This window comes from Phyllobates terribilis, unplaced genomic scaffold, assembly GCF_046119375.1.
Source record: "Phyllobates terribilis strain yellow unplaced genomic scaffold, ASM4611937v1 Scaffold_3__8_contigs__length_932513732, whole genome shotgun sequence".
In the NCBI taxonomy this organism is placed as follows: Eukaryota; Metazoa; Chordata; class Amphibia; order Anura; family Dendrobatidae; genus Phyllobates; species Phyllobates terribilis.
In genome coordinates, this window is record NW_027362763.1 from 886,790,290 (window position 1) to 886,817,934 (window position 27,645).

General features: G+C 44.6%; 1 protein-coding gene across 3 annotated transcripts in view; it reads left to right on the forward strand.

The window, feature by feature from the left end:
- GRM1 (glutamate metabotropic receptor 1) overlaps positions 1 to 27,645 on the forward strand; it is a 688,549-nt gene that overhangs the window by 192,108 nt on the left and 468,796 nt on the right. For all 3 annotated transcript variants that reach the window (XM_073672688.1, XM_073672690.1, XM_073672689.1), the window contains exon 3: positions 21,175 to 21,424. In XM_073672688.1, coding sequence (XP_073528789.1) covers positions 21,175 to 21,424 — 250 coding nt within the window. The remainder of the gene's footprint in view (positions 1 to 21,174; positions 21,425 to 27,645) is intronic.

The following is a 27,645-nucleotide window of genomic DNA, read 5'->3' on the forward strand; positions in this document are numbered from 1 at the left end:
TTCTGGCCATTGTCACACATGACCATGCCTGGCTGTAGGTTCAGCGGTGTGGGACACAGATCTGCCTGCTCTTTCAGAGCTGTCCACAACTCTTCAGCATTGTGTGGTTTGTCACCGAAGCATATTATCTTCAGCACAGCCTGTTGCCGCTTGGCTGAGGTAGTGCTGTTGTGCTTCCAGCATGTGACTGATGTGGTCATTTCGGATACGGAGGCTGAAGAGGAGGATCAGGAGGAGGTGCCGGAGCTGTAGACCGTGGGGGCAACCGCGTGGGTAACTGCATTGTTGAGGGCACGGCTAATGTTTTTGGGGACACGTACATGTGTAATGTACATGAGAAATAGTAGTGGCTGGGGGCCGAGTACCGAGGGATGGCCGCCGCCATCAGGTTGTGGAATGCTTCCGTCTCCACGAGCCTAAAAGGCAACATTTCGAGCACAAGCAGTCGTGAAATGTGAGAATTTAGTAGTGTGGCCTGTGGGGCGTTGGCTGCATATTTGTACTTGTGTTCCAAGGACTGGGGTATGGACAACTGAACGCTGCGCTGGGACAAGGACATGGACGTGCTTCCTGATGCTGCTACTTGAGAGTGTGCAACGATAGGTGGAGGGCAGGAGGCATCTTCACATGCACCATGGACAGGGGATTGGCTAGCATGCACAACAGCAGAATAAGCAATGGTGCCTCCCGCAGACATTGTTCCTGGACCCTGGGGTTCGGCCAACAAAGTCCGGTGCTTTGCTGCCATGTGCCTGATCATGCTGGTGGTGGTCAGGCTGGTCGTTTTGCCACCCCTGCTGATGCTGGCCTGGCAGGTGGTGCAAATGGCCTTTTTGGGGTTATCGGCAGAGTCTATAAAAAACAACCAGACTTGGGAAGACCTAACAGTTGTACTGGCAACTTCCTTCGTGTTGGTGTTAGGGGGAACGGTTGCCTGCCTTCTGTCTGCGGCCACCACACTGCTTCTTCCTGCCTGTTGGAGTGCTCTGCCTCCCTCCCCCTGTGTGCTGCTGTCCTCGCTCTGCATGTCCTCCTGCCAGGTTGGGTCAGTTACTATATCATCCACCACCTCGTCTTCTACTTCCGCACCCTGGTCCTCCTCCTAACTTTCTGGCAATTGTGTCTCATCATCGTCCACCTCTTGTGACACTTTCCCACTGTCGCCTTCATGTGACCGTGCCTGCTCAAATATTTGGGCATCGCTACATGCGATCTCTTGCACCGCTTCAAATGGACCGGGCGAGAGGCCCGAATCTATAAATGGAAAAGTGAACAGCTCTTCAGAGTGTCCAAGTGTGGGATCAGTTGTCTCCAGGCACTCGGCATCGTCAGTGGAAGGAGGATCAGGGTGAGGAATATGCTGTCCAGACTCACGGCTACTGAGACTTGACCGTGTGGAAGGTGGTGGTGGCTAAGTGACTGGAAGCATTATCCGCTATCCAACCAACAACCTTTTGACACTGCTCTGGGTTCAATAGTGATGTCCTGCGGTCCCCTAGGAATTAGGACAGGAAGGTCGGGCGAGAAGATGTGGGTGTTTGTTGTGGCACAATTTCAGCTTGTCCACGGCCTTCTCCTCGGCCTCTGCATGCACCATCACCATCATGTCCAGTTCCCCATCCCTGCCATGTGCCTTGCCCATTTTAAATGGAGGACAGTATCTTCCACGTTCACTACAAATGACTGAGTTTGGAGTGAATTTATATGTGATCCGTGTCACGGAGAAAACAGAGTTTTAACCCCTTTACAACCCAAGGTGGTTTGCACGTTAATGACCAGGCCAATTTTTACAATTCTGACCACTGTCACTTTATGAGGTAATTACTCTGGAACGCTTCAACAGATCCCCCTGATTCTGAGATTGTTTTTTCGTGACATATTGTACTTCATGATTTTCATAAAATTTCTTCAATATCACTTGCGTTTATTTGTGAAAAAAATGGAAATTTGGCGAAAATTTTGCAATTTTTAAAATTTTAATTTTTATGCCCCTAAATCAGAGAGATATGTCACACAAATTAGTTAATAAATAACATTTCCCACATGTTTACTTTACATCAGCACAATTTTGTAACCAAAATTTTTTTTTGTTATGGAGCTATAAGGGTTAAAAGTTGACCAGCGATTTCTCATTTTTCCAAGAAAATTTACAAATCCATTTTTCTAGGGACCACATCACATTTGAAGTCACTTTGAGAGGTCTTTATGACAGAAAATACCCAAAAGTGACACCATTCTAAAAACTGCACCCCTCAAGGTGCTCAAAACCACATTCAAGAACTTTATTAACTCTTCAGGTGCTTCACAGGAATTTTTGGAATGTGGAAGAAAAAAATGAACATTTAACTTTTTTCACAAATATTACTTTAGACATAATTTTATTTATTTTCGCAGGGGTAACAGGAAAAAATTGACCCCAAAATTTGTTGTGCACGCAGATACCCCATTTGTGGGGAAAAACCACTGTTTGGGCGCACCGCAGGGCTCGGAAGGGAAGGAGCGCCATTTGAATTTTCGATTGTAAAATTTGCTTGAATAATTAGCGGACGCCATGTTGCGTTTGGAGAGCCCCTGATGTGCCTAAACAGTGGAAACCCCCCACCAGTGATCCCATTTTGGAAACTAGAACCCCCTGGGAACTTATCTAGATGGGTGGTGAGCATTTTGAACCCCCAGGTGCTTCACAAATTGATTCGTAAAAATGGAAAAGTGGAAAAAAAATACTTTTTTATTTTTACGGATTAATTTGTGAAGCACCTGGGGGTTCCAAGTGCTCTCTATTCATCCAGATAGGTGCCTTTGGGGGTCTAGTTTCCAAAATGGAGTCACTTGTGGGGGAGCTCCAATGTTTAGGCACACAGGGGCTCTCCAAACGCGACATGGTGTCCGCTAACAAATTGGAACCATGTCGCGTTTGGAGAGCCCCTGTGTGTCTAAACATTAGAGCTCCCCCACAAGTGACCCTATTTTGGAAACTAGACCCCACAAGGCACCTATCTAGATGCATAGTGAGCACTTGGAACCCCCAGGTGCTTCACAAATTGATTCTTAAAAATGAAAAAGTATTTTTTTCCACTTTTAATTTTTACAAATCAATTTGTGAAGCACCTGGTGGTTCCACATGCTCACTATGCATCTAGATAGGTGCCTTGCGGGGTCTAGTTTCCAAAATGGGGTCACTTGTGGGGGAGCTCCAATGTTTAGGCACACAGGGGCTCTCCAAACGCAACATGGTGTCCGCTAACAATTTGAGCCGATTTTCCATTCAATTTGTTAGCGGACACCATGTCGCGTTTTGAGAGCCCCTGTGTGCCTAAACAGTGGAAACTCCCCACAAGTGACCCCATTTTGGAAACTACACCCCTCAAGGATTTTATCAAGGGATATAGTGAACATTTTGAACCCAGAGGTAGGACACAGAATTTGATAACATTAGGTCATCATATTGAATAAGTTGTCTTTAGTCTTGAGCGCAAGTGCTCGCTACTTGAGTTTGCATTGGGTACTCAGGTATGTACCATGTACTGCGTGTGCTCGAGTGACATGCTCGAGTCCCTGCCCCGCATGTTTCACGGTTATTAGACACCCCCCAAAAAAATGCGGGGATCGCTCGTGCATGGCAGGCAATCCCCGCAAAGTTTTCTTGGCCGCGAAGCATATGGGGCGGAGACTCGAGCATGTCGCTCAAATACCTACGATACTCAATGCATAACAGAGCACCCGATGCAAACTCAAGTAACGAGCACTTGCGCTCAACACTAGTCGCCATATCGTCATCTTTTTTTCTTACTTTTGAAAAAAATCCCAACCCCATCACAACCCTAACCCCAACCCTAACCTCAACCCCAGCCCTAAACCTAGCCCAACCCTAACCCTAGCACAACCCTAACCCGAGAGTTTATTTTTTACGCCGTTCCTCGTGCGGTATAAGTGATTAGACGACTTTATTCTTCGGGTCGGTGCGATTACAACGATACCAAAATCATATGGGGTTTTTACGATTGACAGCTGTCACACACTAAAAGACGCATTTTTTGTAAAATCTAGTTTTTGCATTGCCATGTTTTGAGAGCTATAATTTTTCCATATTTTGGCCTACAGAGTCATGTGATGGTTTGTTTTTTGCGGGATGAGTTGACGCTTTTATTGGTCCAATTTTCAGGCATGTGACATTTTTTGATCGCTTTCTATTCCGATTTTTGTGAGGCAGAATAAACAAAAAACACCAATTCAGGAATTTTTTATTTTTTTTTAAATTCTGTTTCGCGTGTGGTAAAATTGTTAAGGCAGCTTTATTCTTTGGGTCAGTACGTTTACAGCGGTACCACATTTATATTGTTTTTCTATGTTTTGGCGCTTTTACACAATAAAAGATATTTTATAGAAAAAAATATTTTTTTGCATCGCTTTATTCTGAGAGCTATAACTTTTTGATTTTTTGGATGATGGAGCTGTATGGTGGCTTGTTTTTTGCGGGACAAGATGAAGTTTTCAGTGGTACCATTTTTATTTATATTCGTCTTTTTGATTGCGTGTTATTCCATTTTTTGTTTGGGAGTATGATGATAAAGCATTGTTTTTTGCTTTGTTTTTTTGGTTTTTTTTTACCGTGTTCACTGAAGGGGTTAACTAGTGGGACAGTTTTATAGGTCAGGTTGTTCCGGACGCGGTGATACCAAATATGTGTACTTTTATTGTTTGTTTGCTTTTTTTTCATAATAATATTTATTGATGGGTACATTATATTTTTATTTTTGGTGGATTATTTTTTTTATTTTTTTTTAAATACTTTTGCAATTTTTTTTTTTTCTTTCACTTTCTGAGAGTTTTTACACTTTTTTACTTTGTCCCACTGTGGGACTTTCACTTTTTTTATTCTGATCGCCTGCATAGCATAGGGATGGAGCACCATCCCTGTGCTATGCAGGCAGTCAGCGCTGCACAGTGGGAAGATTGTTTGGTCGTGCACTGCGCATGACCAAACAATGTTCCTGCTGCCTGGTGACCCGGATGTTGTCAGGACGACATCGGGTCGTCATGGCAACACCCGGGAAGCCGCGGCAGACAGCGCTGGAGGCCGGAAAGGGAGGTGAGTATTGTGATCACCTACCCTTGCCTCCGCAATGCCGCGATCGACTTCGATCGCAGCATTGCGGGGGTTAATGTTCCGGGAGCGGTGCGGGACCGCTCCCTGCACATAGTACCGGGTGTCAGCTGTGACAATCAGCTGACACCCGGCGGCGATCGCGCCCGCACAGCCTGTGTGCACGCGCGATCACCATGACGTATTAATACGGGTCAGGCTCTTAAGTCCCAGGGCACAGACGCGTATTAATATGTCATGGGCTGTAAAGGGGTGAAATACCTGGCCTGTAGGTAGCTAGTTTGAAGTGCAAACTGGTGTGAATTGCTTCACTGACACACTGAAAGAAATTTTTAATGGAGGCCAGAAATGGCAGTATTTTCTGACAACATATATGTGATCCGTGTGACGGAGAAAACAGTGTTTCAGATACCTGGCCTCTAGGTAACTAGTTTGAACAACAAACCGGTGTCAAAAACTTCGCTGACACAGTGAAAAAAAATTGGAATGGAGGCCAAAAATGGCAGTATTTTCTGAAAACGTATATGTGATCCCTGTGACGGAGAAAACACAGTTTTAAATAGCTGGATCTCTAGCGCTGTAATATGGAAAGGACCTGGCTGTATTCTGCAGTGCCAACAAGCAAATGGCGCAGAAAAACAGTGTTCTCTGGATTACTTTTTAAGCAAATAATGAGGATTAAGATCCAAAAAATTATATATTCCTGGCCCCTGAGACCAGGGCCTTTGTATACAAATATCTAACAGCAGCAGAAGGAAGAATTGGAATGGAGCTTCTTCTGCTATATGCACTGCAGTCTGCTATATACACTGCCTGCCTGCCTATATACACTGCCTGCCTGATATCTCAGCAGATGGATTAGTCCTCAGAAGGACTGTTTGCTAAGATGGATATGTGTAATGTACGGTTTTTCTCCCTACACTACCTAATACACAAGCAAATCTCTCCTTGATGCAGCAGCACCTCTACCTACTCTGCCTGATTCCGGAGTGACTGTGACGAGCACAGCGGCACCATGTCTGATATAGACCTGAGGACGCTGTGCAGCCAGCCAATCACTGTAATGCCACAACCACAATGGCAGCGGCATTACAATGAGTTGCAGGCAATCCCTGCATGTTGATTGGCGCTTGAAAGAGCGCCAAACATGCAGGGAGGGGACCCGAGCATCCGCCCGAGCATATCGCAAATACTCGGCGACCTCCTTGTATCTAGAGTACTGAGATGCTCGGGTGAGTACCGAGTAGTGTTGAGCCACCCCCGTAGTGTTCGGGTTCGGTTCGGTTCGTCGAACACCGGGATGTTCGAGGAACTGTTCGTCGAACTGTTCGTCGAACACCTTAGAACACCGTCGAACACCGTTAAAACCAATGGCAGGCAAACAAAAACACATAGGAACACATAGAAAACACCTTCAAAGGTGTCCAAAAGCTGACAAACTGCTCAGAAGACGCTTTCTTTAAAAAAGCGGCCGGCAATTCAGCAGCGGCATACACCGGTACCCGACAATTTAGACATGAAGGAATAGAGCATCACACATAGATTAGATAGATAGAAACATGTCAGTCACATATATATGAAGTACAGTGACAGTGTTGCTTACTGTACTTGTCATTTAGTGTAAAGGATTTATTAAAAAATATAATAGTGTTTTCGTGCACCGTCTCTTTAAAAAAGCCGGCCGGCAATTCAGCAGCGGTACCCGACAATTTATAACAGACAGAATAGAGCTTCACACATAGATTAGATAGATAGAAACATGTCAGTCACATATATATGAAGTACTGTGACAGTGTTGCTTACTGTACTTGTCATTTACTGCAAAGAATTTATTTAAAAAAATAATAGTGTTTTCATGCACCGTCTCTTTAAAAAAGCCGGCCGGCAATTCAGCATCTGTACCCGACAATTTAGAATAGAAGGAATAGAGAGTCACACATAGATTAGATAGATAGAAACATGTCAGCCACATATATACGAAGTACAGTGACAGTGTTGCTTACTGTACTTGTCATTTAGTGTAAAGGATTTATTAAAAAATATAATAGTGTTTTCGTGCACCGTCTCTTTAAAAAAGCCGGCCGGCAATTCAGCAGCGGTACCCGACAATTTATAACAGACAGAATAGAGCTTCACACATAGATTAGATAGATAGAAATATGTCAGTCACATATATATGAAGTACTGTGACAGTGTTGATTACTGTACTTGTCATTTACTGCAAAGGATTTATTAAAAAAAATAATAGTGTTTTCATGCACCGTCTCTTTAAAAAAGCCGGCCGGCAATTCAGCATCTGTACCCGACAATTTATAACAGACAGAATAGAGCTTCACACGTAGATTAGATAGATAGAAACATGTCAGTCACATATATAATAAGTACAGTGACAGTGTTGGTTACTGTACTTGTCATTTAGTATTAAAATAAAGGATTTATTATTAAAAAAAATTGGCGTGGGGTTCCCCGTAATTTTAGTCTCTAGCGGAGGTTAAGCAGACAGCTGGGGCAGATGTTTGAAGCCTGGGAAGGGGGTAATACCCACGGAGCTTCCCAGGCTACTAATATCAGCCCCCAGCTGAATACCTAGCCTTTACTAGCTATTAAAATGGAGGACCCCCCCAAAAAAATGACGTGGGGTCCCCCCTAATTTAATAGCTAGCAAAGGCTAGGTAGACAGCTGGGGGCTGATATTAATAGCCCAGGATGGGAGCCATGAATATTGGCCCCCTCCCAGGCTAGAAACACCAGCCCTCAGCCGCCCCAGAAATGGCGCATCCATAGGATGCGCCAATTCTGGCACTTAGCCTCGCTCTTCCACGCTGCCCTGGTGCGGTGGCAGGGGGTAATAGGGTTGGGGTTGATGTCAGCTTATAATGCCAGCTGACATCAAGCCCAGGTTAGTAATGGAGAGGCGTCTATAAGACACCCCCATTACTAACCCCATAGTCAAAGTTAAAAAAAAAACACAAACACCCAGAATAAAGTCCTTTAATTGAAATAAAGACACAATTCTTTATTGTTCTAAATTAAACCATACTTACCATCACGCCCATTCCAGCTGAAGCCAACGATCTCCTGCAATAAAAGAAAAATAATAAAGAAACCTCATCCTTACCTTTCCATGGTTCCCAGGACAGCTCCAGCTCTGCTACATCGAGATGACAGGCTGGACCGCAGCAGAACGCTGCCATCCAGCTTGCCATGCCGCACACACTGAGAAGCGCAGGCATGCTTGCGCTCCTCAGTGTCTGACTGTGACGGCATCCAGATGAGCCGACAATGAACTCGGCTCACCTCATGTACGTCACTGACAGCGTGGGAAAATTCTCCTGCACTCAGCGCTTCAGCGTGAGAATTTTCCCACGCTGTCAGTGACGTGCATGAGGTGAGCCGAGTTCATTGGACATGACCTCGGCTCATCTGGATGCCGTCACAACCAGACACTGAGTAGCGCAAGCATGCCTGCGCTTCTCAGTGTCTGCGGGATGACAGGCTGGATGGCAGCGTTCTGCTGCGGTCCAGCCTGTCATCTCGATGTAGCAGAGCTGAAGCTGTCGTGGGAGCCATGGAAAGGTAAGGATGATGTTGCTTTATTATTTTACTTTTATTGCAGGAGATCATTGGCTTCAGCTGGAATGGGCGTGGCGGTAAGTATGGTTTAATTTAGAACAATAAAGAATTGTGTGTTTATTTCAATTAAAGGACTTTTTTCTGGGTGTTTGTGTTTTTTTTAAATACTTTACTAGAAATTCATGGTGGTCATGTCTAATATTGGCGTGACCCCATGAATTTCGGGCTTAGGGCCAGCTGATAATGCCAAGCTGGCCTTAACCCCTTTATTACCCAGTGAGCCACCGCACCAGGGCCCTGGATGAGTTGGGTACAGCGCCAGAAGATGGCGCTTCTATGAACGCGCCATTTTCCGGGGCGGCTGCGGACTGCAATTTGCAGCGGGTGGGGCCCAGAAAGCTTGGGCCTCCCTGCGCTGCAGATTCCAGCCCCCAGCTGCCTAGTTGTACCTGGCTGGACACAAAAATAGGGCGAAGCTCCACGTATTTTTTTTTTAAATTCATGAAATTCATGGAATAATTAAGAAAAAAAGGGCTTCCCTATATTGTTGTGTCCGGCTAGGTACAAATAGGCAGCTGGTGGTTGGGAGCAGCCCGTTCCTGCCTGCTGTACCTGACTGGACACAAATATAGGGCGAAGCCCCACATCAATTTTTTTTTCATTATTTCATGAATTTCCTGAAATAATTTAAAAAAAATTGACGTGGGGCTTCGCCCTATATTTGTGTCCAGTCAGGTACAGCAGGCAGGAACGGGCTGCCCCTAACCACCAGCTGCCTATTTGTACCTGGCCAGACACAACAATATAGGGAAGCCCTTTTTTAAAAAAATTATTTCATGAAATAATTAAAAAAAAATTGACGTGGGGCTTCGCACTATATTTGTGTCCAGCCAGGTACAGCAGGCAGGGACGGGCTGCCCCCAACCACCAGCTGCCTATTTGTACCTGGTTGGACACAACAATATAGGGAAGCCCTTTTTTTCTTAATTATTCCATGAATTTCATGAAATAATTTAAAAAAAAAATGCGTGGGGCTTCGCCCTATTTTTGTGCCCAGCCAGGTACAACTAGGCAGTTGGGGGCTGGAATCTGCAGCGCAGGGAGGCCCAAGCTTTCTGGACCCCACCCGCTGCATATTGCAGTCCACAGCCGCCCCGGAAAATGGCGCGTTCATAGAAGCGCCATCTTCTGGCGCTGTACCCAACTCATCCAGGGCCCTGGTGCGGTGGCTCACTGGGTAATAAAGGGGTTAAGGCCAGCTTGGCATTATCAGCTGGCCCTAAGCCCGAAATTCATGGGGTCACGCCAATATTAGACATGACCACCATGAATTTCTAGTAAAGTATTTAAAAAAACACAACACCCAGAATAAAGTCCTTTAATTGAAATAAACACACAATTCTTTATTGTTCTAAATTAAACCATACTTACCGTCACGCCCATTCCAGCTGAAGCCAATGTCTTCTGCAATAAAAGTAAAATAATAAAGCAACCTCATCCTTACCTTTCCATGGTTCCCACGACAGCTTCAGCTCTGCTACATCGAGATGACAGGCTGGACCGCAGCAGAACGCTGCCATCCAGCCTGTCATCCCGCGGACACTCAGAAGCGCAGGCATGCTTGCGCTCCTCAGTGTCTCGCTGTGACGGCATAAAGATGAGACAAGCTCATGTCCAATGAACTCGGCGCACCTCATGCACGTCACTGACAGCGTGGGAGAATTCTCCTGCACTCAGCACTTCAGCGTGAAAACTCTCCCACGCTGTCAGTGACGTACATGAGGTCAGCTGAGTTCATTGGACATGAATGAGCTCACCTCATGCACGTCACTGACAGCGTGTGAAAATTCTCACGCTGAAGCGCTGAGTGCAGGAGAATTTTCCCACGCTGTCAGTGACGTGCATGAGGTGAGCTCATTCATGTCCAATGATCTCAGCTCACCTCATGCACGTCACTGACAGCGTGGGAAAATTCTCCTGCACTCAGCGCTACAGCGTGAGAATTCTCCCACGCTGTCAGTGACGTGCATGAGGTGAGCTCATTCATGTCCAATGAACTCAGCTGACCTCATGCACGTCACTGACAGCGTGGGAGAATTCTCACGCTGAAGTGCTGAGTGCAGGAGAATTCTCCCACGCTGTCAGTGACGTGCATGAGGTGCGCCGAGTTCATTGGACATGAACTCGTCTCATCTTTATGCCGTCACAGCCAGACACTGCAGAGCGCAAGCATGCCTGCGCTTCTCAGTGTCTGCGGGATGACAGGCTGGATGGCAGCGTTCTGCTGCGGTCCAGCCTGTTATCTCGATGTAGCAGAGCTGAAGCTGTCGTGGGAACCATGGAAAGGTAAGGATGAGGTTGCTTTATTATTTTTCTTTTATTGCAGGAGATCGTTGGCTTCAGCTGGAATGGGCGTGACGGTAAGTATGGTTTAATTTAGAACAATAAAGGAATGTGTCTTTATTTCAATTAAAGGACTTTATTCTGGGTGTTTGTGTTTTCTTTTAACTTTGACTATGGGGTTAGTAATGGGGGTGTCTTATAGACGCCTCTCCATTACTAACCTGGGCTTGATGTCAGCTGGCATTATAAGCTGACATCAACCCCAACCCTATTACCCCCTGCCACCGCACCAGGGCAGCGTGGAAGAGCGAGGCTAAGTGCCAGAATTGGCGCATCCTATGGATGCGCCATTTCTGGGGCGGCTGACGGCTGGTGTTTCTAGCCTGGGAGGGGGCCAATATTCATGGTTCCCTTCCTGGGCTATTAATATCAGCCCCCAGCTGTCTGCCTAGCCTTTGCTAGCTATTAAATTAGGGGGGACCCCACGTCATTTTTTTGGGGGGTCCCCCATTTTAATAGCTAGTAAAGGCTAGGTATTCAGCTGGGGGCTGATATTAGTAGTCTGGGAAGCTCCGTGGGTATTACCCCCTTCCCAGGCTTCAAACATCTGCCCCAGCTGTCTGCTTAACCTCCGCTAGAGACTAAAATTAAGGGGAACCCCACGCCAATTTTTTTTAATAATAAATCCTTTATTTTAATACTAAATGACAAGTACAGTAACCAACACTGTCACTGTACTTATTATATATGTGACTGACATGTTTCTATCTATCTAATCTATGTGTTAAGCTCTATTCTGTCTGTTATAAATTGTCGGGTACCGCTGCTGAATTGCCGGCCGGCTTTTTTAAAGAGACGGTGCACGAAAACACTATTATATTTTTTAATAAATCCTTTACACTAAATGACAAGTACAGTAAGCAACACTGTCACTGTACTTCGTATATATGTGGCTGACATGTTTCTATCTATCTAATCTATGTGTGATTCTCTATTCCTTCTATTCTAAATTGTCGGGTACAGATGCTGAATTGCCGGCCGGCTTTTTTAAAGAGACGGTGCATGAAAACACTATTATTTTTTTTGATAAATCCTTTACACTAAATGACAAGTACAGTAAGCAACACTGTCACTGTGCTTCTTATATGTGTGACTGACATGTTTCTATCTATCTAATCTATGTGTGATTCTCTATTCTTTCTGTTCTAAATTGTCGGGTACCGGTGTATGCCGCTGTTGAATTGCCGGCTTTTCATGTTTCACTGTGAGCACTGTTCCCATCGATTTGGGCAATCACTGTAATGCCACAACCACCATGGCTGTGGCATTACAGTGAGTGGCAGACAATCCCTGCATGATTGGTGCTCTAAATAGCGCCAGACATGCAGGACACGCTTTTGGTGCACGAACAGTTATCGAACATAACCTCGAACAGCCGAATTTTTTGCAAATCGTTCGGGTTCGTCGAATAACTCGAACACCGCCCAAAACAGCTCGAATTTGAGATTGGCGAACAGTTCTAGTCGAACACCGCTCATCTCTAGTACCGAGCACTTGCGAGCATGCTCGCTCATCACTAGTTAATAGTTTTATTTTTATCAATTGAAAAAATGCAAAGTGAATGAGCAAGAGCAAAAGAGAAACTTAAATCAAATCATTATTTGGTGTGACCACACTTTACCTTCAAAACAGCTTCAATTCTTTTAGGTACATTCGCACAAAATCAAAATTTTGTAGGATTCTAATCAGGTGTATTGACGCGCCCCCTGGGCCATATTCTTTTAGGGGGAATATCCGGAGCCGGATCAGATGGGGGTTGTAGTCTTCCGAGTGGCTGTGACCCGGTCCGTGCCCAGGGTGTCAAACTCAGTTGTATGTGGCAGTCCTACAGATGTTATTAAGTTCTTTATTGTCGACTACGCCACCCGTTGTATTGCGGTCACTATGGCCGCCGCTGCAGCAGGGTCCGCTGAGGCTGATGGTGTTGGTGCAGCTTTTGGTGGTATAGCCCCCAACGGGTGGGGTATAGCCTCAGGGGGTCAGGTGCAGAGGATGGGGGTTGTGGTGGTGCAGCATAGGTGTTAAAGGAAGACAGAGTCGGGTTATGCAGTTTAGGGTATTTACTCACTGCTGATGTTCCGGTCACTCCAGCTTCAAGTGACCTCCCGAGCCGTGCTGCATCCACCAGGTCCTGGATCCAGCCAACCCCCAAGCAAGTCCGGAGCGTGACCCTGTGCTCTCCTTCTGTCCTTTCTCTGGCCGTCCCCACTAGTGATCCACCCAGGTCCAGCTCCCTCGGGCCTTCTGTTGGGAGACCCTTGGCCTTGGGTTCCCTGACCCTCCACGTGGTATGCCTTCGTGGTGGATGTGGTGGGTGGCCGTGGCAGATGCTGCCCACGGCCTCCGGTCTCTGGCTGGGGTGTGTTTTTGCCCCCACCAGCTTGGGTTCCGGTACCCTGATGCCGACTCTTCACCCGTGGATTGGATTTGGGGTCTTAGAGTCCTCTCTTCTGCTTCCCCCTCTGGGTCTCTCTTGCTTTCTCCTCTCTCTCTCTCTGGGGCTTCTCTGCTCCTCTGACTTCTCTCTGCAAAGACTCACAGCCTGACCGACTGTGGCTGACTGACCCTGTTCTTTGATGGTGCCCACCTTATATACACCCTCTATGTGTGAGCTCAGGTGACCAGCACCCAATGAGCTCCTATCTTTACCCAGGCTGCTCCCCCTATCTGCCCCTACACTACTTGGGATGTTCCACCCCCCTCCCACTCCAGCCAGGAACAGACTCGGTCGTACCTGCACATTTCTAAGTGGGAGTACCGTCGGCCTGTTCCTCGGAAATGGGATGTGTGTAGTGCATGCAGCCTACTGAGCTCAGTTCCACACTCCATCCTTACCCGGGAGTGGAATATCACACCTCTGGCTGAGGTGCAATACCCCTGTAGCAGCCGAGTCCTCAGGGTGCTACATTCCCCCCTGGTAAATCACAGCACGTCCTCGGGCTGTAAGACATAAACATCCACAACATACAAAAATTTTTTTATATCAACAACATATAAAACATATAAAACAACATATATTAGCAGCATAACTCTTCATATAAAACATTCTCGTCGCCTCTGCTCCTCCTCCGGTCACTGTGCAACGTGTGACCGGGTACAGTGCGACAGTCTCTTAGAAAAATGGTTTTCCTATAAAACCGGTAGGGGGCGCTTTAGGAAGCGCAACTATATACAAGGGGTAGTGGCCGCTCTCAGTCCTCGGCCAGGTATTTGGGAAAGGGATGACCGCTCTCAGTCCTCAGTCAGTGGGATTTAAGGGATAAACGGGTAAACAGTTCACACTTGCTGGTCCCAACGGGGACTATATTAGCAACAGTTCACTGTGCCCCGACGGGCAACTATATACAGCTTGTACTCTGCTGTACTTAACGACGGCGTCCTCCTGCTCTTTCTTTGTGGTTACCTTTACCTTCAGACCCGTTTGGGCACGTATGATGGGCAAACAGATCTTCACCCAGATGCGGCACTTTAGGTTTTATGGGCGCGGTGGTGGTGGCGGCGCCCGGGTTGCCCAGGCCCTGCGGCCAGGCCTGGGGCACCTGGAAAGTGAAGGGCACCGTAAGGACGGCGGCGCCCTGGGCTACTTGGCCCTGCGACCAGGCCGGGGGCTCCGCGGAGGTAGGGGGCGCTGTTGGTATTGCGGCGCCCGGGGGTACTAGGCCTTGCGACCAGGCTGGTGGTACTTCCTGCTTGGTCACGCTCGGGGTCGAGGCGTGTGACGTCACAGGGGTCGCGGCTCCCGTTTGAGGCCTAGTCTGCGGCGGTGACGTTGCAGCGACGGGCACGGCAGGATAGACTTCGGGCTCTGCGACGGGGAGCTGGGGCAGGTGCGCGGTTTCCCGGTTTGGGGTATAGACGTCCCCTTTACCTGCCTCCACTCGTTCGGCTCCCTTCTCGGCGCCGTCTCCGGCCTTCAGTCCTCCTGCTCCATCCTCAGAGGCGGTCTGTCTCCTCGTCTCGGGTGGTGTGCTCCGCTGACAGGTCTCGGTCTGCTGGGCCATCTCACGGCTCCACTCCGCCAACGTCTCTCGCTGCACCCGGGCCATCCTCCTTGCGAGGCCCTCCAGAGCGGTCTGTGCACACTCCCGGTCTCGGGGAAGCTGTGCTAGGACCTCCACTAGGCCTAGTGGGGTCGTTGTTTCCAGCAGGCTCCTGACCAACGGGTCGGTGCTGCTCTGCTCTCCTTCAGTTGTTTCCAGCAGGCTCCTTGCCAGCGGGCCGGTGCTGCTCTGCTCTCCCTCCGTTGTTTCCAGCAGGCTCCTGGCCAGCGGGCCGGTGCTGCTCTGCTCTCTCTCCTCTGTTTCTAGCAGGCTCCTGGCCAACGGGCCGGTGCTGCTCTGCTTTCTCGCCATCTCTGGGTAAGCTCCTCCGATACTCTTCTCCAGGCTTCTTGCCTCCGGGTGCGCTCGCTCCAGACTGCTCCAAGCGACACCCATCTTTGTTCTCTCCTTTCGTCTCCTCCCCCTTCGAGGGCGGTCCCGGGGCCACTTGGTGACTGTCAGCTCCAGGGGCTGTTCTTTCACGCTGACAGACACCTCTAGCATCACAGTCTCTGTTGGTGGGGGCGGTTTCCACTTTTGGCGCCATTTTCGGTCCTGGCCCACGATGGGAGTCGGCCTCTTGCCACCCTCTGGCACGCCCATAATGGCGTCCGCTCTTCCAAGGCGGGAAACCTTTGGAAATGGCGGGAACCGCTTCCCAGTGGCGGGAAACTCTGCAGATGGCGGGAAAAAGCTGTTAATGGCGGACAACCGGCGGGAATCGACTTGTGATGGAGTCCGATGGCGGGGACCCTCCGGAACCGGCAGGAGACTTCTTTTTGAGGTAAACTCGTTCTTTTCTTCAGGCACGCAGTACCCGGGTGTTGCGGGCACGTAATCCTGCCGACTACGCCAAAGTTGACGCGCCCCCTGGGCCATATTCTTTTAGGGGGAATATCCGGAGCCGGATCAGATGGGGGTTGTAGTCTTCCGAGTGGCTGTGACCCGGTCCGTGCCCAGGGTGTCAAACTCAGTTGTATGTGGCAGTCCTACAGATGTTATTAAGTTCTTTATTGTCGACTACGCCACCCGTTGTATTGCGGTCACTATGGCCGCCGCTGCAGCAGGGTCCGCTGAGGCTGATGGTGTTGGTGCAGCTTTTGGTGGTATAACCCCCAACGGGTGGGGTATAGCCTCAGGGGGTCAGGTGCAGAGGATGGGGGTTGTGGTGGTGCAGCATAGGTGTTAAAGGAAGACAGAGTCGGGTTATGCAGTTTAGGGTATTTACTCACTGCTGATGTTCCGGTCACTCCAGCTTCAAGTGACCTCCCGAGCCGTGCTGCATCCACCAGGTCCTGGATCCAGCCAACCCCCAAGCAAGTCCGGAGCGTGACCCTGAGCTCTCCTTCTGTCCTTTCTCTGGCCGTCCCCACTAGTGATCCACCCAGGTCCAGCTCCCTCGGGCCTTCTGTTGGGAGACCCTTGGCCTTGGGTTCCCTGACCCTCCACGTGGTATGCCTTCGTGGTGGATGTGGTGGGTGGCCGTGGCAGACGCTGCCCACGGCCTCCGGTCTCTGGCTGGGGTGTGTTTTTGCCCCCACCAGCTTGGGTTCCGGTACCCTGATGCCGACTCTTCACCCGTGGATTGGATTTGGGGTCTTAGAGTCCTCTCTTCTGCTTCCCCCTCTGGGTCTCTCTTGCTTTCTCCTCTCTCTCTCTCTGGGGCTTCTCTGCTCCTCTGACTTCTCTCTGCAAAGACTCACAGCCTGACCGACTGTGGCTGACTGACCCTGTTCTTTGATGGTGCCCACCTTATATACACCCTCTATGTGTGAGCTCAGGTGACCAGCACCCAATGAGCTCCTATCTTTACCCAGGCTGCTCCCCCTATCTGCCCCTACACTACTTGGGATGTTCCACCCCCCTCCCACTCCAGCCAGGAACAGACTCGGTCGTACCTGCACATTTCTAAGTGGGAGTACCGTCGGCCTGTTCCTCGGAAATGGGATGTGTGTAGTGCATGCAGCCTACTGAGCTCAGTTCCACACTCCATCCTTACCCGGGAGTGGAATATCACACCTCTGGCTGAGGTGCAATACCCCTGTAGCAGCCGAGTCCTCAGGGTGCTACATGTATGAGTAACCAAATATACTAAACGGGTGGTAATGATCATCATTTTCAGATGTAGGTTAAAACACATGCATAAAAGCACCACTCCAGTGTTTTTTTTTTTCATTTTAACGCTGGAGTGGTTCTTTAAATCTAAGTTTCTTGCCCCGTCTTAAACTCACCTTTCATTGTCTTCATCTGTTTTAACCGCTTCTCCCATCAGTCTCCAGCAGTTTTGACCTGTTAGCTGCTCAAGTATTTTATGGAGCGAGCCAGAGTCACAGCTCAATACAAGACTATGAGAGCTTTTTCTATCAGAAGGCTGAGCTAAAAGACACAAGGTAGTTATTCTACATCAGCAATGTCTCTCTCTGTCAAAGATTTTAAAGCAGACTGCGGTTTCAGGATGTGCTGTTCAGTTAATGAATGAAGTTCATTTTTGTCTTAACTCATTTGTTGCGTGAATGATTATAAATTTGTCAACTGTGCTCAAATATACCCCTACCCGGCTAAGCTCCACCCACTCTTAAAAACTTGTCAGAGCTGGTAGGAACTGTCGTAAGAATGCCAAATGTCATAAAAAGGTTTTTATATAAAACGCTAAAAGTAAAATCTACACTACTAGTATGATTTTTATAGGGGCTAGGAATTTTTAAGAGATTTAATTTAGTTTTTAGTAGACACATTCCCTTTAACTAGTGAAACTAAAGAATCCATAAAAGAAAGTGACTTAAAGTGAATCTGTCAGCATGATTTCACACTTCAATCTATTTATATGTGCATGTAGCCCTTTCAAAGAAAAGTCAACAAATACCTTTACATGGCCAGACCGTTCCTCTGTCACTCAGAAATCAGTGTTTGAATTGATAGACAAATGACGCTGAAGAGCTATTGTAGATCTGAATCCTCCAGCTCTATTAATTTAATGACCCAGAAGCTTGTGTTTCCAATATAGAACTGTATTGTGACTAGTGATGAGCGGACCCGTGGATATTCGGGTCCGGCAGGATTGACGAATATACAGTTAAAAGTTCTGTTCAGGTCTGAACTTGACCCTGAACTTGACCCCGAACCCAAACCCAATACAAGTCAATGGGGACCCAAACTTTGGTGTTGTAAAATGGCTATAAAATGGTTGTGGTAAGACGTAGGGGGCTGCAAAAGGAAACAAAATGGGGGCAAGAGCAGTACAATTGCCCTGAAAACAAATGTGGATAGGTAGAAGACTTAAATCCCTTAAATTATTCAATAAAGATTTAGTTAATTAGTTTACCCAACAGACTGGATAGAATCAATAGAATAGTCTGAGGCTAGACAACACACAGTCCAAAAATAATGTAAATATGACGGGTGTGTCAGATGTAACAGTTGCTCTGGATCTGGCTGCAGAAGGTCACTGCATTTGGCATTGCAGATGCCTTCTTAACCCTTCTCACTTTTGGATCCAGCAGCAACCTCCCTCCTGCTCTGATTGACACACACCCTGGTCTAGGTGTTTATAAACTCTCAGTCTGCTTCAGGGAGTCGCCCGTGATATTCTCGTTTTCCCTTGTGAAGGCTTGGAGCAATAGCAGTCAGCTAGCTTCCTCTTTGGTGCCCTTGGAGGATGTTTGGTGTTATCTTTCTGGTGTCTGCTCAAGCTAAGATTTCCCCCCTTTGTTTGTTTCCCTTGTTGTCTTTAGTTTATAGTGGGGATTGACCAGTGCTCACCCGCCTCCCTATCTAGGACCTAGCTCTAGGGATATACAGGGATTAGATTTCCTGTTTGGCGATAGGTGTGGAACCTATATAGGGATGGTAGGACAGGTAGGGTGATATTAGATCTGCTTAGGGGTCTCCACTTCCCCTTTCCCTAGCATCTGGGCTACCCTCCCCTCATCCCTTTTTGTTGCAATTATTCTTTCCCACACTGTGCATGACAGTAAGTCAATGTAGACTGTTCTTATCAATGTCATGTGTAACTATCTATCCATTCATTGAAACACACCCAAAGTTAAATCACATTAGTAAGAAAAGCAGACAAGACAGCTGTGAGCTGGTGTTATTATTCTGGGAAGGAGCCAATGTCCATGGATCTTCCCAGCCTATTAATGTCAGCTCACAACTGTCTGCTTAGCCTTTACTGGTTATCAAAAATGGGGGTCCAAAATATTATGTGGGGTCCCCCCTATTTAATAACCAGGTGAGGGAAATCAGACAGGTGGGGGCTGGTGTTATTATTCTGGGAAAGGGGCCAATATCCATAAAGGTTCTCAGCTTATTAATATCAATTCACAGCTGTCTGCATAGCCTTTACTGATTATTAAAAAGAGGACCCAAAAAAAAACCGATGTGGGGTCCCCCCTATATTCAGTAACCAGGAAAGGCTATGCAGATAGCTGCTGACTGATATTAATAGGCTGGGAAGGGGCCATGGATATTGGCCCCCACCCAGACTAATGACATCAGCCTTCAGCTGCCCCAGAAATGGCACATCCATTAAATGCCCCATTTCTGGAGCTTAGCCTTGGCTTTTCCAGCTTGCCCTGCGTTTGCAAGAGGGGTAATGGTTTTGTGGTTGATGTCAGCTGTTTTATGTTGGCTGACATGATGCCCAGGGGTTAGTAATGGAGAGGCGTCTATAAGACACCCCCATTACTAACCCCATAGTCAAAAGTAAGAAAGACACACACAGAGAAAAGTCCTTTAATTAAACATAACACTCCCTGACAAATCCCCTCTTTTACCCATTTATTAAGATAAAATTAAAAATCAAAGTAATCCTAACCTGTCCACCTGTCCATAATGATGAGGCCCCAAGATGATCCCCAACTCTGCTTCATCCAGATGCAGTGCTGAGCGGTGACATTAGTAATGTTACCACTCAGAACGAGCATCCAGAACACACTGACAGTAGCATGTGAATCCGGCTGCTGCAACGAGCAATAACGTCACAAAGGTTATCACAGTTCATAGCTGATAAACTGTGGTAACCTTACTGAGGTCACCTAAGTTCACAGGCACCGGTTCTTACAAATTCAGCGCGAGTACCGGTCTAATGAGTGCTCACTCATTAGTCTGGCAGTCGCGCTGAACTCTTGAGAATTGTTAATAACACCGCCCCCAGCTGTCTGTTTTCCCTTGGCTGGTTTTAAAAAAGACACGGACCGCACATATTTTTTTTTTAATTATTTATTTATTTTACACAGTCCGGATCACGTGTTGCGCCAGCCAATCACAGTCCTGCCCTTACTTGACATGTCTGTGATGAAGCCTTTCAACAAGCTTTGTTAGGATGATGAATCTGAACAGGAAACTGGATATACAGTAAGTAGTCCGTGTTCGGGGTCAGATACCGGAACCTAGGAGTCCAGTTTGGGTTCGCTCATCCCTAATTGTGACCTTTAATTTTTGGAACCGATGTCTGAGCATAGAGAACAAATTATGAGACTTCTATGATTGAAAAATAAAAATCGTGGCATATTTAGGTTAATATTATTTTCAAAATTGTTTTAACCAAGGCTCCATATTCTTATAAGTATTTTTTCCTACATTTCTATTACCATTGAGTAAGCTAGAATATCATGTCCTACTAGTGCTGGATTAAAGGAATTCAATAAATTTTTTTTTTGGTTTTTTAAAACTGTTTTCTAGCTTTCTTTCACCTTTTTCCTATGTTTATTTGCTATTTTACATCACTTTGTGTGCATTTACGTAGATGGAGAGCTTGTTTAGTAGTTTCTTATTCAGCTGTTAAAAGCAGAACTAGGGCCTGTGCTGCAAATGTCCTTATATTTTTATGTAATGCCTTGGGCAAGGATTTCCCATCAGAAAGACTGTAGAATCATTTTAGTTATGTTATGACTGAGTGCAATGCTTGGTTCAGTGGGTCATGTCTATGCAAGCTTTCAGCTATGAAGACTAATGTCAAATAATCAAAAAAATCATGAATTTTAAATATCTCAAACACAACATAAGGAGAAATACTATGAAGTAGAAAAGACTAAAGTAATTTTTATTTTATAGGAAACTATGGAGAAAGTGGGATGGAGGCATTTAAAGAACTCGCTGCACAAGAAGGACTGTGCATTGCCCACACAGACAAGATATACAGCAATGCAGGGGAGAAAAGTTTTGACAGATTACTCAAAAAACTTCGTGAGAGATTGCCGAAAGCAAGAGTGGTGGTTTGTTTTTGTGAGGGAATGACAGTGAGAGGACTTTTAATGGCAATGAAGAGATTGGGTGTGATCGGTGAATTTCTGCTCATTGGAAGGTAAGTTTATCTTTGGAAATTTATTTTCTAATTATGAATAAAATTACGTTTTATACATATTAAATCAATGTGATATTCACAGATTTTATATATTTTTCTACCAATAATTTCTGATATTAGACATTTTATATTGGTTATATATTGCTTTAAAGAAGCTCAGAGTCACAACAGAGGCAGAACGGCCCACCAGATTATCCGAGGATCTCCTGGTGCATTCATTCTCTGATGCAATAATGATGAACCTCAAAAGTCCATTTGAAGTTGACTCTGGAACAAATTCATTGACCGCTATCTATTTCCTATCTGTTCATTGACAAATAACCTTTTATATCATATTTATTATGTATCCTGTCTGTGCAATGATAAAAATAACGTGTAATATGCAAATGGAAGAGGAAAGATCAACGGTGCGCTGTTAGAATCATTTCTACTTTTGGATTAAAGGAACCAAACTATATTGTCATCACACAAGATAGTTGCTTAGGATCATCCATCCAAGCAAATTATAGTCTTTGGTAGAATCATGCGTACATACATTCATTTTGGTGCAGATTCCAAATGTAAAGACGTATAGACCATACACAGTTGCCAATAGATAGGTAAAGTTAAACAACCTGTTCAACAACCTTTAGACATTGGCTGGCATTTTCGCATTTCAGTATGAATAATTTCCATTAACCAATTATAATCATTAAATAATACCTAAATACATTTACATATACAGTACAGACCAAAAGTTTGGACACACCTTCTCATTTAAAGATTTTTCTGAATTTTCATGACTATGAAAATTGTACATTCACACTGAAGGCATCAAAACTATGAATTAACACATGTGGAATTATATACTTAACAAAAAAGTGTGAAACAACTGAAAATACGTCTTATATTCTAGGTTCTTCAAAGTAGCCACCTTTTGCTTTGATGACTGCTTTGCACACTCTTGGCATTATCTTGATGAGCTTCAAGAGGTAGTCATCGGAAATTGTCTTCCAACAATCTTGAGGGAGTTCCCAGAGATGCTTAGCACTTGTTGGCCCTTTTGCCTTCACTCTGCGGTCCAGCTCACCCCAAACCATCTCGATTGGGTTCAGGTCTGGTGACTGTGGAGGCCAGGTCATCTGGCGTAGCACCCCATCACTCTCCTTCTTGGTCAAATAGCCCTTACACAGCCTGGAGGTGTGTTTGGGGTCATTGTCCTGTTGAAAAATAAATGATGGTCCAACTAAACGCAAACCAGATGGAATAGCATGCCGCTGCAAGATGCTGTGGTAGCCATGCTGGTTCAGTATGCCTTCAATTTTGAATAAATCCCCAACAGTGTCACCAGCAAATCACCCCCACACCATCACACCTCCTCCTCCATGCTTCACGGTGGGAACCAGGCATGTAGAGTCCATCCGTTCACCTTTTCTGCATCGCACAAAGACACGGTGGTTGGAACCAAAGATCTCAAATTTGGACTCATCAGACCAAAGCACAGATTTCCACTGGTCTAATGTCCATTCCTTGTGTTCTTTAGCCCAAACAAGTCTCTTCTGCTTGTTGCCTGTCCTTAGCAATGGTTTCCTAGCAGCTATTTTACCATGAAGGCCTGCTGCACAAAGTCTCCTCTTAACAGTTGTTGTAGAGATGTGTCTGCTGCTAGAACTCTGTGTGGCATTGACCTGGTCTCTAATCTGAGCTGCTGTTAACCTGCGATTTCTGAGGCTGGTGACTCAGATAAACTTATCCTCAGAAGCAAAGGTGACTCTTGGTCTTCCTTTCCTGGGGCGGTCCTCATGTGAGCCAGTTTCTTTGTAACGCTTGATGGTTTTTGCAATTGCACTTGGGGACACTTTCAAAGTTTTCGCAATTTTTCAGACTGACTGACCTTCATTTCTTAATGTAATGATGGCCACTCGTTTTTCTTTACTTAGCTGCTTTTTTCTTGCCATAATACAAATTCTAACAGTCTATTCAGTAGGACTATCAGCTGTGTATCCACCAGACTTCTGCAAAACACAACTGATGGTCCCAACCCCATTTATAAGGCAAGAAATCCCACTTATTAAACCTGACAGGGCACACCTGTGAAGTGAAAACCATTTCCGGTGACTACCTCTTGAAGGTCATCAAGAGAATGCCAAGAGTGTGCAAAGCAGTCATCAAAGCAAAAGGTGGCTACTTTGAAGAACCTAGAATATAAGACATATTTTCAGTTGTTTCACACTTTTTTGTTAAGTATATAATTCAATATGTGTTAATTCATAGTTTTGATGCCTTCAGTGTGAATGTACAATTTTCATAGTCATGAAAATTCAGAAAAATATTTAAATGAGAAGGTGTGTCCAAACTTTTGGTCTGTGCTGTATAGTAACATTGCAGAGCAAGGGACTGAGAAATGTAGTTCACTATCTGATATCGTAAATACATTATTTATATAATAAATAATAAATATATAAATACATTATTGTGCACTTCCTGGGCATAAATATGCATCAGATTTGAATAACATAAATTAATAAAAGTTCATTTTTTCAAGAGGTTGCGCTGATCACTTTTGCAAGAGTTTTATTTTATTTGTTGTATTTTTCAAAAATGATCGCTAATATTCTACTTTATGTTTTCTGAAGTAAACACTTGAGGGTGGGCAGCTTACTTTCAGTTTTTTGTTTTCAAGTTTGAAAGTTTGAAATGGAATGACTCCGATGTTAATATGTTTTCCGATATAAAGGTTACATCTCTTCGTATGGGCTTTCGTGGGGTTAAAAAATAAAATAACACAATTTGCAATATTCACTCATTGATATTCCAGTGATGCCTCTCCGAGGTTGTCACAAGCCATTATTGACAGGCTGCAGCAGTGACATCACAACTACACTGCATGTTACTGTTGCAGCCAATCACTGGGTTCAGCCATCACATTGACGTATGCTGTTCCAGGTAGAATGTGTATAACCTGCGCAGATGATATAATTCCGGGAAACAATGTATTCTTGAATAGAATTTATTAAAAGCATTTCAAATCAACGCATTTCGAAGTCATTCATAACTTCTTCTTCAGGACATAACCTAATTGATGCAATGTGTACCTGGAACAGATATACATGCGGCCTTTTTTTGGAAAAAAAAACAAAAAACGCCGAACGGGCATGTGATGTGTCAGAGTTCAAATGCAAGTCTGTTTAAATGAGGTCAAATTGAGATGAAAAGACAGGGAACACAAAATACATTAAATGCATTAAAACATAAATTTATATCATATATTAATTTAAATTAATTGATTAAAAAGGAAAAAGACATTCATATGATTTGCATACCAATAAAATATATATATACACATATTCCCTATGGGATGTGAATTAGTACTGGGTTGTTTAATGGGAGCATGAGTGTAGTGTTTCAATGCTATGTGCCATCTGAAGGTTCAACTGATATACATGGAAATGAAAGGTCATTTCCCTATAAATGGACAAAAAAAAAGAGAATGATATCCCGATGTATTTATGAACCACTGGCAATGTTTGCAAAGTGGTTCTATGTATAATGTTACAAAGGAAATGAGGAAATGATTATTAAAAAAAAATGAAAAAAAAAAAGGGGAAAAAAAAGAGAGTTAGTGTATAGATCCATAGTTAATTATTTTCGAACGCGGCATTTCTGATATTCTACATAGAGCTGGTGTTCACTGTCAGAGGAGAACTGCAAGCACAGAAGCTAAACCGCCTATCTAGTGACAATGAATATCAAGTGGACCTTAAGGTTTTCTGAATGAAAGGGGAAAATGAACAATGAAACAAAGGCTCGAAATTGTGATATAAGTAGGACTGATGGTATAACACGAAGGATCGTCGGCGCATCTCACTAGCCACACCAGGAGATCGTGGCCGGCAACTATTACGAGTTGGAGAAAAGAACATTGCAAGTCGGGTTACAAGGTAAAATAATTGATGGATATGGGGGAAGGAATGATAAAAGGAGGGGTTTTAATAAACTCTATTCAAGAATACACTGTTTCCATGAATTCTATCAACAGCGCAGGTTAGACACATTCTACATGGAACAGCATTTCCTGCGGTCTGACGACCCGTGTCTTTCAGCAGCTGATCTATGCTATTGAATGGTTGCAAATTATTGCTTATTAATTATTAATTATTGCGTATTACTAACTTTCTCATAATTTTTCTGCTTATCAGTTAAGACCCTATTTGCGCTTGTTATGCTCTCCAGCATTTCTACTGCATCACATTGATGTAAACAGCACAAGAGAAAAATAATTTGATTACAGAAAACCTCTTTAACCCCTTCCCGAGATGGCTATTTTCTATTTTTTGCATTTTTTGTATTTTCCTCCTCTTCTTCCAAGAGCTATACCTTTTATATTTTCCTTTTGATATATCTGTATGGGGGCTTGTTTGTTGCAGGGCTAATTGTATTTTAGAATGACACCGTTCATTTTATCATGTGATGTACAGTAAAGCGGGAAAAAAATGAAAGTACATCGATATTTGATTCCATAATTGTTTTATGTTTTTTTTTAATTTAACATGTTCACTATATGATAAAACTGACCTGGCAATATGATTGTCCAGGTCATACGATTATGGAGATTGCAAACATGCATATTTTTGTTTTTTATTTACGTGTCGGAAAAAAATTTGGCCTGTGTGAGGGCTTATTCTTTGCGCATTGAGAATGTTTTATTGATACCATTTTTGGGGTAGATACAATGTTTCGATTTTCCTCTTATTGCATTTTTTTTCAGTTTTATGCCATTTACTGATTGGGTTAATTAATTTCATATTTTGATAGATTGTACTTTCACAAGTGTAACAACATACAAGTATGTGTATTTTTTTTACTATTATTATTTATTTATTTTTAATGGTGTAAATGAGGGGGGTAATTTGAACTTTTATATTTTTTTAATTTTTGTTAAAACATTTTTTTTACTTTCTACTGTACTTGTTAGTCCCCTTAGGGAACTTGAACCTGCGATCATTCGATCATTTGTTCCAAGTACAGCAATACCACCATACTGCTGTACATAGCAAAAATCATGGTCTGCTATGAACATCAGCCAGAAGCTGTTGTTCACAGGAGAACCATCATGAAAGGCACAGGGGTCTTCAGCAGACTCCGGGATGTCAGAGCAACTCATTGGCGCCCCTTGATTGCATCACAGGTGCGCCAATGGTGCTTGGAATGATGTGCTCCCTGCCAATGCACTGTAAATGCTGCTAAGATTGGCATTTAACAGGTTAACAGCCACAGGTGAGCCGGCATATGATGTAACTGCATGTCATATGTTGGTAAGGGGCTAACTTTTGCCAGCTATATGATGTACATTTAAGTCATTAGTCAGGTCCCCTTCTGTGATCTGTTGTTTACAGCAGTGGGTGGAATTGGGTTGGTTAACCTCTTAAATGATGTAATCAATTTCTGACATCGACATTTAATATGTGGAAACTGGGGGCGCCACCCGCTCACCTTCGATCATAGGGTGCCCATAGGTTAACATGGCAGCCGAGGGTCTGTTGAGAAGACCCTTGATCTTGCCATTACATCACTGCTGTGAAGGCCATCCTCTTCCCCGATTAAAAGTAAAGAAATAATAAAAATGTTAAAAATAAACTTTTGTCCACTTCTGTAAAGCGTGATCTATGAAAATATAAAATTAATTAAGTCAGTTGGTTAATTCTGTAAAGAGAGAAGAAATTGAAACACCCAAATTGCAGCCTTTTGGTCACTGCAACACCGCAAAAAAATGCAATAAGACGCAATTAAAACTTAGTGTCTAACCCAAAATGATATCAATAAAATAGTAGCTTGGCACGCAAAAACACAAGCTCTCATCAACACTGAAAATGAAAACGTTATGGATTTCAAAAAAAGCTAATTAATTTTTTTTTATGAATTTCAGAAATATTTTCACCACTTAAAAAAAACCTGTACACCTTTAACATCACTGTAATATTACTGACCTGGAGAATTATGTTACCAGATTATTTTTACTGCACAATGAACCACGTAAAAGCTAAATACTAAAAGCTATTACGGATTTGCATTTTTTGTGCAACTCCATCACACTCTTGTTTCCTGCTTTCCGGAACTTTGATAAAATGATGGTATCACTAAATACTAATGTATGTGATGTCACATCTACAACTCACTGCAGCCAATAATTACACTGATAAGGCTCATGTAGACAGTTTGATATTACTGAGCCTAATGATTGT